The sequence below is a fragment of the Etheostoma spectabile genome, chromosome 13 (genome assembly GCF_008692095.1).
Source record: "Etheostoma spectabile isolate EspeVRDwgs_2016 chromosome 13, UIUC_Espe_1.0, whole genome shotgun sequence".
Lineage (NCBI taxonomy): Eukaryota > Metazoa > Chordata > Actinopteri > Perciformes > Percidae > Etheostoma > Etheostoma spectabile.
Window position 1 is genome coordinate 16,838,708 of NC_045745.1, and position 13,639 is coordinate 16,852,346.

General features: G+C 40.6%; 1 protein-coding gene across 5 annotated transcripts in view; it reads left to right on the forward strand.

The window, feature by feature from the left end:
- Positions 1 to 13,639, forward strand: part of LOC116701032 (astrotactin-1) — a 372,813-nt gene that overhangs the window by 164,204 nt on the left and 194,970 nt on the right. For all 5 annotated transcript variants that reach the window (XM_032534569.1, XM_032534570.1, XM_032534571.1 and 2 more), the window contains 2 exons: positions 3,343 to 3,509; positions 7,166 to 7,360. In XM_032534569.1, the coding sequence (XP_032390460.1) occupies positions 3,343 to 3,509; positions 7,166 to 7,360 (362 nt within the window). The remainder of the gene's footprint in view (positions 1 to 3,342; positions 3,510 to 7,165; positions 7,361 to 13,639) is intronic.

Sequence of the window (13,639 nt, forward strand, 5' to 3'; positions counted from 1 at the left end):
GTTAAGAAGTCAGAGAGACTAAATCTGAGCAGATCACGGATCCTCTACAGTGTGTTGTTAATTAAAATCAGCAACAGATCGCATGTAGAGCACTTTGCCAGCTACTCTGTCATAATTAAAACAACTGGAGACTGTGTATAAGCTGATATGTGGGTCTGATTATATTTTATTAAATCGGAATCGCACCACAGTGTTTTCATCACTTCCTGTCCAGCCCGAAGGCTGCTGGAATCGGCTGGAAACTGTCCGACTTTACCGCAGCTTTTTGTCACCGACCCCCGCTGCTGCCGCCTGCTCTCGTCCACTTTCCAGGCGAGGCGCAGTTCCTCTCGAACGAGCCTATTGCCTTGCCAGGTTATCTGTGTTGCTTCCAATAGCTTTCCAGACTACCTTACCGAGATGTGTCTACCATTGTCACCATGCATAACCTGCTACCTGGTGTCTGTCTTCCACCTTTGTCATTTGAATTGTTTGCATGGTAGGACTGCCTTATTGTTGCCAAATGTAAACCTGTTGACAATAGTTTCCAGTAGGGTCAATCTGCTCTGCATGTTTCCTTCTTTACCTTCAAATGAGCAAACACACTGCATGTACACTGCAATGGCCGATCTAGCTCACTAACTACAAGAGCTTTAGTGGCAAGCATTCAATACGGCTGTTTAACTGACATACACTCAAACACAGACAGGGTGATGTTCTGCATTCATTCATTATCCAACAATATGGCACCTTCCCACTGCGGTGTGTGCTTTAGAACCTAACCACATTGAAACAATCAGAAAATAATGTTTTATTCCTCTAATTTACACCATTGTTTAGTGCGCCCTCTCTTCGTTTTACTCTCGAGTTTGTTCGACCACTACTGCGCTTTCTGTCAATAACCGCCGGATTTAAATAGGCCTAGCACAGATTGCTAAAGCACAGTTTAGGAGAATCTCCCTTTCTCTCTCTGGCTGTTGACCCGGGGAGTAGGGGCAAACTTAGAACACTCTTTCAACCTATTATGCCTTAATATTTAAAAATGTTTAAGTAAAAGCTCAATGATTTTATCAAAGTATATTTTGGTAGGGTACTCTACATACTAGATCTTGTGAGTTTTGTATTTTATACATAATGTTCTGCTGAGATCTCTCTAAACTGCATAGAGCTAGGCCACTGAAAACTTTTTTTTCTTTTGTTTTACACATTTTTTAAATAGAATTCACTTCACCTGATCTTGCTGTGTTGCAAAAATTCCAGTCCACCTAATCATTTAAATGTTGGTGGTCTTTTTAAACTGTGTTGGTGGGGTCTGCGACTTTAATTTGAAACAGGATGTTAAACCAATGGGCAATTTAAGTCCCACATTGCCGCACAACCATGCTAATTGCCGCAACGACAGATTTTTCTCTGAACTCAGTCTAACACTAACCGAAACAAAGGTATACTGCACCTCCACAAAATTAGACTGGAATCCACAACAAGCATGTGAGCTTTATTAGCCAAATGAGCCATCTGGACCCTCTGAATACAGTACGCCTAAATAATAAAATAAGCTTGCTGATCCCTTGGAGCTTATAGGAAACCAGCTGCCTAGTCACTGTTCTGAGGGTGCACTGCCTTGTTAAAATGCTCTCCATCAAAGTTTCCTTTGAAGTAATAGCTGACAGAAAACATAATGTGAATTTGACTTGACAGGTCTCTGAAAAAAAGTGCTTGGGAAAAATACTGAACAAGTCTGTAGAAGGAGGGAACCGGGGTGAAGTCAGGTCTCACAGCTCTTTTGTAAAGTTACCACAGCACAGAGTGCATTTTCAATTAACTTGTCCATGGTTCTGTAAAAATGTCACAATGTAGTCTTGTTTTATAAGTTAATCTTTGAAACATATTCATTTTCACACTAAATAATTTCAATGATCCTTTCTGGATTATAAGAAAATTGAATTTATACCAGTAGTATTTCCTTATCTCCCCCAATAGAACACGCATCCTTTTAATAAAGGGTTTCATTATAGATGACACTGGTTGTCTGCCATTTCATCACTGTTCTTGTCATTCCCTGTGCCACAGTGAATAATCAAGTGGCAGTGCTATGCAAATGCAATTTCTTTAACACGTACAGTACAAGGTAAAACTTTAGACTCCCTTTTGTGAGAACTGAATATCGACTATTCAGTCAAGATTTTCCATACTGTGGCTGAATGAGTAATGAGTTAATCTTGGGCAGTAGTGGTGCAGTATTGCATTAAGACACAGCAACACCACAACACATGGACCAGTGATAATGTTGTTTTCTGATATTTATTTGCATATTGTCTTATACCTACAACAACTAATGGATGGGTTGCCGTGGGATTTACATTAATTTTTTAATCTTACTAACTTTGGTGACTTTCTGACTTTTCTTTTAACAACCACCATGACGTTGGCACTAGTTCTTTTTAATCAAGCAATATTACACAAGAGGGTGTGATTAAATGTCATTATTGGCATATTATACAGTGATGTAGTTCCCTAAGCATCAAGGCAGTGCCAATAATATGATGATAAATTACACCCTCTAGTGTAGTAATTTTGATTATACAACAATGGTTACCAACAGAATAAAATATGGAATGAAACAGTATTCATATTTTGGGGCAATTTGCTTTAAAATCAAAAGCAACGGAGACGGTTTCTAGTCCGTCCCTGTTTATTTAGCCAGCCAAATGTTTCCATTAACAGTTAACTAAGAAAATAAAAGTGTGCTACAATACAGATGCAACACATGTTGGTTCACAGTTTTATTAGTACCAATGAAATTGTTAGATGAATATAAAAATATGGTATATCTTCCACTTACATAACGCAAACTGAGCGTTGCCCTGCTTGCTGCAAATGTGATGCCAAGATATTTCCTGTTTTTCTCTTATGAGCAAGTTCTCTGTTTGTTTATGAATATTCTATTTGACTTTTTTTATTTAATTGACTTTATTTTAGTTCTCATAAGTAGCTTTTGCATTGCAGAAGGTAATTCATTTTTAACTTTTTGTTCCCTTCGTTTCAACAGTGATAAAAGCCTTAAAAGTACCATTGTTCCTAGTGTTGAAGCCTCCTGCTATTATTTAAGCTGATAATATGATTTTACATATTTCCCTGTGCAGCATTGCAGACTAAGCTCAGTGCTCATACAGGCTGCACTAATGGGAACAGAAATGTGACCGTTTACAATCTGTGGCACAGATGTTATTGGGTATGTTTACCTGTCCCATCTGGGATTAGTGTTAATCTGACAGCGTCTCACAGTTTAGGCAACGCTAAGAATGTAGTAAAACTCTGTAATTGCTAACATTATTCATTTAAAAACAAGTATTCCTTCAACAGTGCCCTCTGGGGTTGAGTCCTATGAAGGATGGGACTGGGTGCTACGACCACCACATCGGCATCGACTGTTCCGACGGTTTCAATGGAGGATGTGAGCAGCTGTGTCTCCAGCAGCTGGCGCCTCTAGAGGATGACCCGACACTCTACAACATCCAGATGTTCTGTGGGTAAGAAATGACAGATTCTCTGGTTTACATCTTTAAAAGTTACTATAATTATTCTTTTTCATAACCCTATATTATGAGTCTGATTCACATGGCATCTAGTCCTGTGAATGTTTGCCATGTTTTCATTGCAAGACAAACTAATATCGATTCCTGTATCAATACTGATGGGTTAAGAACTGCATTTTGACACTTTACAAGCCATTTCAGTCATATTGTTTTTATGTCGGGGCACATTATTACCCATTAATGCAACTGCAAACCTGCTACTTAGTGATGGCCAAATAAAGCCTCATGAATCTTCTTGAACCATAGTCATTATTTTCAGAGCCTACTAAATGGTGCCCTTGGTTTAAGAAAAGTATAAAGGAATGGCATATCCGTGTTCTTTCAAACATTGGTTGAACAGAGCTTGCCATCTAGTGGACTCAGAAAATAAAGCAAATGGTTCACAAAGCTTCATTTGGCCATCAAATGTTGGCTTTTCATATCACATTTCAATGGAGTTGTCAACGTTATTTGCAAAAGTAATCATTTTCTTTTGTGGAGTTTTTTAAAGTCATATTGTAACTGTCCAAACTTCTCAAAATATTCTTTTATGTAAATGTACAACTATTGGCCTGGAATTGAAGCACGCAGAAAAGCAATGCGACGTGTACACCCCTTACAAACTTTACTACCTTAACCTTTAGATGGGTGCTAAATTGGCCGCTTCAAATGTTCTCAACCAATGGAATGAGGGCTATCAGTTATTACTACCATGGAAATCAGCAATGGCTCAGTGCCATGTGTGAGCGGTTCTAAAACGCAAGACAAGAGGCTCACTGATGCTTCACAGAGGCTGGGAAGCTACAAGACACACAAGTGAGGACACATTTGGACACAAGTGTCCAAATGAGGGAAACTGTACTTTACTGCATGTGTTGCATTTTTGTGACAAAAATGTAGTTTGGAAACTCTGGGATTCCTTCTATTGAAAGTGTGTGTGTGTGTGTGTGTGTGTGTGTGTGTGTGTGTGTGTGTGTGTGTGTGTGTGTGTGTGTGTATCCTTGTTGCCACTCAGTCTAGAAGTGAGAAACCATGACAGCAAGTTGTGTAGTGTTAAGATGCGATCTGCCGACTTGGAAGTTGTAGTAAGAAGTAAGCTTAAAGGCGGTCCAAAGGCAAGACTTGTTCATGTTGTTACAGACTGTCTGAAATGAGTTAGGTGTTTAACTGGTATGTTTGTGTGTCACAGAGTTAAGAGACGAGTCAACAAAATAACTATTGTAGCAATTACTGAGATTTTCAGGATGTTCGCCTTAGAGCGAGAGTGAAAGCGAGATGCCAGGGCAGAGAGCAGACAGTAAAGTTAGCTGTTTGTTGTTTTGGCGTTGGCTCCGGCCCACAGTAACCTGTGTTTTGTTTCGGAAATAAACCAAGAGCGAAACCAACTAAACTGCTGTATTTTTCTGCTGCTAATGAGCCATACAGCCGCGTTATCACCACTATGTACTGTATGTGGACATCTGCCAAGGTCGTTTTTTTTAGGTTCTCTCCGCTCTGAAAAACACCACCAGACCCAGTAAACGGTCTTTTTTTTTTTTCTAACACAAGCTCTTGTTTCTTTCCGTCATCTTTACATTAAACATCATGTTGCAGGCACAGTAGGCAAATACAAACTGCAGTTTTATTTAATTCTCTACGACAGCATTTTGTTGTCACTCTCCACTGTGCAGATGTGGTTAATCCTCTACAGGTCCCACTGGAGACTGGCATTAGCTTTGAGACATTTGGCATTCAGGAGAGAGCTTGGCTCAGTGTAAATCCCTGACAGATTATCTTTCGGTCTTAAACCCCACATCCCCATTCTTTTCTACCTGCACTTTGTCTGCTTTTGATGTATTTCAGAGTATATTATAGACCGAGATGTCAAAACATTATCAATATGAAAGAGCCTTGAGAGGACTCTGTGTTTCTCTCCTTTTTTGAGGATTTTATGCCAGTTGAGTAGAATTGATTTAGCTGATTCTTCAGTGTTGAGTTGTGCATGTTTTGAACCCAGTAAAAATGCAGCAGGCAATATCTCAGAATAAGCTGAGCATTCAGTCACAAGGTTAAAATAATATTATGAGATTGAGATTTAAATAGATTTGGGTACCAAAACCCAGTGCCAATATAGCACTGTTTTTCTATATGGCTGATATCTACCGTACTAAATGGCTAAACTGCTTTCGGTTGTTAGGAGTGTGTTCTGTCAGACACATATGGGATGGATGACTGGAAAATGCTGCTTAACACCTCTTGTGTAGACACACAGTTAGGGTCACACCTCATAGAGGTGCAGATTCAGAACTTTTATAGTGCAACACATTGTCACTCCCATCACGTCAAAAAGCAACGCTTGTTCAGGTGCCTGTTGCGTTTGTTATTGACGCAAAAAGCCTCCTTTTATTGTCATATTTAGACACGCTTGGTCGGGACTCTTGGGGTCTCTATTTAATGCTCTGGGTCGGGGCATGTGTTTCACTGACATGCGGCACAAGAACGGGACAGTTAGGTTTAGGAAAAGATTGTAGGTGGGGTCACAAAATGTACGTTTCAGTGACACACGGGACAAGAACTGGACATGAATCCCAGTCTCTTGGGTGGTATGTAGCGGTGTTTTCTTGAAACAATCTATGTTTGATGGAAAATAGGGAAAGTACAGATGCCGGCTGGACACAAAGAACATATATCAAAGACGACCGCAAAGAGTTTAATTTTTATGGTCTCTTCAACTAACAACATTTTTAATCAACGACAATGAAATTAATTGTAAACAGTTGTCCCTGTTGGCAATGCACTTAACAGCTGCCAGCTTGAGAAAAAAAATAGAAATAGAAAAACCTGGCCAAACAAAGCACAAATAATAATGGCTCTCATTCATTTGCAATTTGCACCCAAAAATGATATAAATACCAAATAGAAAGATCAGAGACAGCATATTATTGAATCCTTTTATCTGCTGTTATTTTACACTTGCCAAGAGACATCAGCTTCCTGTCATATGGTTAACTATTTAAATTACAGCTTCATTTTTAAAATTAGCCATCTAACCAGCACTCATTGTTTGAAAAATCATACTTTAACCCACAAATTTGACTGAAAGAGAAATAAGCAAATTACCAGCAATGGAAGAGGGAAGTACTAATACCACACTGTAAAACTACTGTGCCAAATCAAAGTCCTGCATTGAAAATGTTACTTAAGTAAAATTATTGAAGTATCATCAGGAAAATGTTCTTAAACTTATAAAAGTAAAAGTACTCAATGCAGTAAAATCCTCACATTTTACAAACTGGAAATGATCGAAACAAGTGTTTAATCTGCTAATAATTTCAGCTGTATTTCTTGTTGGGTATTTTAATATCTAATAAAACCTTGTCTTTTATAAACTGTATGTTTTGTGTGCGGAAAGTCTTATCTTGTAATGGAAGTAGTAACTAAAGCTGTCAGATTAATGTCGTGGGGTGAAAGTGCAATATTTCTCTCTGAAATGTATTGAAGTGGCAAGAAAAAAGTACCTCAAACTGTGTACTTGCGTGCAGTACTTGAATAAATGTACTTGGTTACATTGCACCACTGGAAAGAAGGAAATGCATGAGCTAATGGAATGGCTTAAACCCCTGTCACTTTAGGTGCATCGAGGACTACAAGCGCGGTCCAGATGGGAGGTCATGCCTGCCGCTGTCGGAGACCTGCACTGAGGGAATAGACTGCGGGGAAGCATTGGACATCCCCGCTAACCAGACTGTGTTCGGAGACCTTTTCTATGGATACAACAACCACACCAAAGAGAGCACCACCGGACAGATCCTCAAGGCCACATTCAGGTAAACGCGCAAGCTGTTTTGTGAAGTGAAGCATGCGGGACACGGTTCTGCCATTTGTATCTCAGCACGGAAAGAATTTGGCAAGGCTTGGACTTGGTGATGTACTTGTTAGATCTGTTTCAGTCATCCTTCTTTTAAAGTGCTTTACACACACACACACACACACACACACACACATACAAACACACACAAACTAACTGTGTGTTAAGGAAAAACTCAGGAGAAGCACAACTCATTCAGATGGGAAGAAGGTTCGGGAGACCTTGATGAGTTACACAGAAGCTTTTAATGAACACTCCATTGAGGAGACAATTAAGTGGGCTGTGTAGTTTAACCACGGTGTGTTATTGTGCAGACTTGAAGTGTATTTTACGAGGCTAAGATTAGTGTTTATGTACATGGAGTCTGGTGGGTTTAGCAAACACAATTTCAGATGTTTTTATGTTTTAGGGTTAGGGTTAATGTCTTACTCTAGTAGAAAGGTCAATCTCCTTAGACATCCTTTCCATAATGTTGTTAGACACTTAGAATATTAATCTGAGTCTGTCAGTGGCAAAACGAGCACTTTTGTGAAGGTAAATACAAGCTGAACAATTGCCCTATTAACTTACATTGTGGCTTGTTTTGCAGCTGCCAACTGCAGCGATCTCACTTAAAGCGATGCTGGGTGACATTACTTCTTGTTGACGTTCGAAGTATTTTCCTCCTCCTCATACCGTCCCCTCTCTCTCCCTTCTGTGCTTCCACGCACTAACCCCCCACCCCCACCCCCAAATCCTTCTTGCCGGTTATTGGCTGGAACGCTGGAACACTGTGTATGCTTCGTGGTGCACGTTGGCACAATTTCTTTTTGTTGCCATTTCTTGACCCTGGGCTGTCTACAGAGACTGCATTTTTTAGTTTTTTTGTTTCCAGTGTTGCTTGCTTTACCTGGGACAGGCTTGATTGTTCGCCAGTCCACCTACTCGGCCTACTAAATTAGTACATTTAAATTTGATCAAACACTGAGTCACAATAATAAGAATGCTTATTAGTACCAGCTGGATATCTGCTGGTCGTAAAGCATTAAATTAGGTTTTCTTAAAAATAAGGGCTTAGATAATATAAAAATTATTATATTCAATTTCAAAAAGTTTTAAAATATTAGCTATTGCCTTCCTGCAGTATTGCTGGTTATTTAGTGTTACGTTATCTGCTTACAGGATGTTCTACACCTATGAATTTAAAATGGCATTGTTGTGATAGTGCGTAGAGACCTGTTAAATCTTTATTTTTATTTATTGACTACTTCCACCTACAGTGGCTAGCTGGCTCATGGTCTTATACATGTAATTGAAAAGAGACTATTTTAATATAAACTGAATTAGTTAATCCCGTTATCCATTTTTGGACACTTATCTTGATTCATGTTGCATTATTTAAGTAATTTCAGGATTACAAATTGTTGTATGCTGCTTAGAAGTACAAAAAAGTGATAGAATTAAAGTGGGACGACAACACTATTATTGTTGACAGTGGTGTTTCCTAAGCCCTATGCATCAGTACCTCCTTTTTTTTTTTTTAATAGACTCTCTAAGGTTGAAATGGTGTAAATCACTTAATGGTAAAATGGAAATAGCTGTAGTGCATAACCAGGAGGTAAATGTGTCTCTGTGGGTTGTACAAACATATCAGATTGGATCAGTATATTTAAAGGTTATTTCATTATGGGGAGAAGAGTTTTAGCAAAGCCTCCCGATGTCAGGGGTTGTCCTCTATAAAACATGAGACATGTCCCCTAATCTCAGGAAAATACTCAGAGGAGAAATACTAAAAAGAACAAAAAAAACACACAACCTCCTTGTACAGGTTTCTGGATATTCAGCCACATGGGTCCAAAGAGATTCTTATCTTATTTTCATGATTTGCACAGGGTTTGCTGTGGATGGTGGAGTACTTTGAACATGGTTAATTATCACCGGCCGCATGCCGCAATCATTTCCACTGAACTCAGGAAGTCAGAAGGTCAGCAAAGTCATCTGCAGTCCAGGAATTTAATTTGGGCCGTGTATGGATTCCGCTGCCCGGAGGCAACTCACCCACTTAGGGATCCACCGCTGGACTTGTAGAAAGGGAGGGACGGGTGAGGCAGGAAAGTTAATATCATCAAGAATCTAAATCTCAAATGCTCTGATCTCATTTGGAAGTGGTTGTGAATGGAGAGCTGGGTCTGAGGAAGACTTTGAAAAGCACTGACTGCTTCCTGTGCAGATGAGGTTGGTGAAAGAGGAAGGGAGACTCTTTTGGGAGGCATGGTTAATGCAAGGCCTAATTATAAGAGATGACTGCAAATGAATTAAAAGTGACCCGGAGCCAGTGTGCTGAAATTGAATCTAATCTGACCATATGAACGCTTTGAATGTAAAATTTACAGCCAATACGGGAAGAGAGCACCGCAATTGACTACCAAAGAGCTGTCTTTGGTTCGACCTCCGTGGATAACTCAATCTAGGAGTTACTCCAAAACTTTAAACACCAATGAAACTTTAGAAAAAGTGTGTTACATGCAGCAACACAATACATGTCATGGTACATGTTGGTTAATCTGTTTCCCAAAGAAACTAATGGCGTTTTTTTCCTTAATCTTACCTGCTCGGCTCAGCTTCACTCGGCTGCGCTGCCATGTTCTTTTTTCCATTGCAGATTAGTACTGCCTCATGCGTGAGGCAAGCCTGGCTGGTCGTCATAGCAGGAAACTGCCATGACCTAACGCAAAACACACAAAAACGCCGAAGGTGTGTTTTTTATTCTCGGCATGTGGTTGTTGCCACAGCCAGCAGACAATTTAGTTTCAAAAGAAGCTGGACGCAGCAAAAGAAACACAGCTGGCTAAAGTACTTAACGCAGCGGGTTTGTTCAGGACCCCCCCGTCTGTCGCTGGCAATGACGTGAATAGTGACGATTCTCTCCGACCAATCAGTAGTCTGCAGGTTTACAGGTTAACTTTTAGTATTGCCTCAGCTTGCTTGGTACCTTGAATGAGGTAGTACTAAAAAAAAGTACCTGTTAGCAGGTACCAGGGACCTTTTATCATAATGGAAAACCAAAAAAGTTGAGTAGGTGCCCTGAGGTGGAAAAACGCCATAAATGTCAAATGTAATCCTGCACAGCAAGGGCTGCCAGTCTGTATCGAATGGATTTACAGTATGTTATATTCTAAAGATGTTTTTATACTAGACAACATGCTGCAATAACGTAGAAAATTTTGCATGTTAAAAGGAGTACATGTCAATTTTTCTAGTCAGGGAGTTCCACTCTATCTGAGAAAACCATGTCTTCTGAATTTTTTTTTTTTCCAAGTTGCAAAAGGCTCCAGCTGTCAGAACTCGACCCTAATTATGGGAAATGTAGGATCCAGCGTTTTTCAAGCTTAATCACACAAGTCAGAACATCTGCTACATTGACTTTAACCTTTTAAAAAAAATAAAGTCTTGTCTCTTGCAAGAACCATCAACTAAATTGCTGGAGCACTCTTCAAATATAAAAAAAACAGTAGGAGGGAAGAGGTTTTATCCCTTTTTTTTTAATGCTCTACATTGTAGATGAATTCTTCTTTTCAGATTTGCAGATGCTGTCCTAAACACGGGACCTAGTGGCTGGATCTCTTAATCTCTCCCACTCTCTCCACTTCCTGCTAGACGGTAACACTGAGGACCGAGGGCTGTGCAGTTAACTGGCACTGTGCTAAATGACCTGTAGTCAGAAAAGCTTTCAAACTTTATAAAATCCAGTTATTTCTCACTTGAGGCAGAAGTGCAAAGTTGCCATGTGCAGCCTTCAACACCCATTAACTTAGTCAGTGGCAACTATAATATGTAAGTGAAAGAGCACTGTGGCCTGTGTCCTCCCATGTCGGTTTTAGATGGACTGTTTGCCCTTGAGTGAAATAGAGAGATAGTAAGGAAACCTTTCATGTGATGTTCACTGGCACTTTCACAAAAGCCCCTACCCCACTGCTCGGGAGTGGCGCAAAGCATCTGTCTTCATCATTCAGTGAAGATGAAAAGTCGAATTTGAATAATGTGCAATCATCAGTGGAGGTTTGTTGTTTTTATCTTGCTCCAAACTCATTCCATCATCTGTGCTTTTTGAAAATCTGTGAAACTTCTACTTTGTCTTTTATTCTCATTTTTTAGCTACCTCACTAAGAACCCCCTCCTTGTCTGTAGAAAATTGTAAACAATCCCTCCAAGTTAAAGATTTGACTGCTATTTTATTTATTTGGGGGTGGGGAGACCTGCATAGGGAGAAAAAAATGGATCTCCTCTGTGGTCCCTGCAAGGCTTTGCTATTTAGACTGTCTGGAGAAACAACAGAAAGGGAGGGAGAATAAAAGGAAAGCAGCAAGGGGTAGGAGCAGGCGCATACACTTTTGTGAGATGCACGCAAATGCATGCCAACACACTTTTACACACACACACACATGGGCACAGTTGGTGTGCGGATTCCCCGTCTGCTGGGCAGCCAAGCCCTTGCAGCTATGTCTCGTAAGAAGAGTGTCCACACACGCACACACACACCTCTCTCTCTCTCTCTCTCGCGCTCTCTCGCTCTCTCGCTCTCTCTCTCTCTCTCTCTCTCTCTCTCACTCTCTCTCTCTCTCTCTCTCAGAGCTGTTTGGGTTCTTTCCACCCAGCATGGCTCCCTCCATGGTTCATCTTTCAAGCTCAGCAGCCCTGAAATGCCTCTCATGTTTTTTGGAAAGGGAAGCACACCCCACCCTCCCTGTGCAGGAAGCTCCCCCTCCTCTTGTTGTAAAATGCAAGGCTTATTTGTTTGATTTCCTACAAGGCCAAATCCAGTTGTGTCATTGTTATTGGCAGCAGACTCCTGGGGGTGTGAGGATTCTGGTTACAAAGCAACATGAGAAATGAGCGTTTGTGCCCCGGAAGGAGGTCCGATCACTGTGACATCTCGGGAGCACTGGACCCCGATATGATCTGGATTCATATTACAGAGCTCAGAGACAGGGTCTCTATCTTCCTGTCTCAGTGGGAGCCAGAGGACTCCAGTATTGAGATGTTAAAAGCTAACCCCTCTCATTACCCCCCCCCCCCCCCCCCCCCCCCCCCCCTTACACCACTCTATTCCTCTCTCACACGACAAGCTCAGAGCAGCTTTTAATGAATATTTTAGTGCCCTTTGTTCTCATTCTGGTGGCTGCTTCAGATCAATGATTAAGACCACGCTCCCACCTGACAACCCTTCCACCCAAACTACCTTCTGCTGGCTTCTCTTTTTTTTCCTCTTTCCTTTGTTTGGCTCACCTCAACTTTATGTACAAAACTCCCCCCTCAAGAGAAATCCTATCATTGACTCAGTTGATTAAATATGAGATTTGTCTGAGAGGGCTGGGTGGGAGCAGTTTGTGAGGGGCCCTGATTGTTTCTTTTTTGAAAGTTGTGAGTTTATCCAGCCACACAGTCAAGGGTATCATCAAGATTATAGTCTATATCCACTTTGTGTTGAAATTTTAAACTCTGGTGGAATTATGGGGACTATGGTTAACTGGTCCTCAGATCTCTGCAGGGTAAATCCAGACAGCTAGCTAGGCAAGGCAAGGCAAGGCAAGGCAGCTTTATTTGTATAGCACATTTCAGCAACAGGCAATTCAAAGTGCTTTACACAAATCAGTTAAACAGATAAAACACAAGTAAAAAACAGTTAAAATCACAGCATTAAAAAACGGTAAAAACATGAATAGACAGTTAAAACAAAGAGAAACATAAACACAAGAATAAAATTTACAGCAGCATAAGAAAATTAGAAATGATAGTCATTTAAAGAAAGGCAGCATCAAATAGAAAGTCTTCAGCCTTGATTTAAAAGAACTGAGAGTAGCAGCGGATCTACAGGTTTTGGGAGTTTATTCCAGATATGAGGAGCATAGAAACTGAAAGCTGCTTCACCCTGTTTAGTTCTGACTCTGGGGACAGAAAGCAGACGCCCCAGATGACCTGAGAGGTCTGGGTGGTTCATATGTAGTAGCAGATCAGAATATATTTTGGACCTAAACCGTTAAGTGATTTATAAAGCAAGAGTACTTTGAAATCATTCTTTGAGACACAGGAAGCCAGTGAAGACTTCAGAACTGGAGTGATGTGATCCAGTCTCTTGGTCTAGTGAGGACTCGAGCAGCAGCGTTCTGAATCGCTGCAGCGTTCTGATTGATTTTTTAGGGAGACCTGTAAGACCCCGTTACAGTAGTCAAGTCTACTGAAGAAAAGGCATGGACAAGTT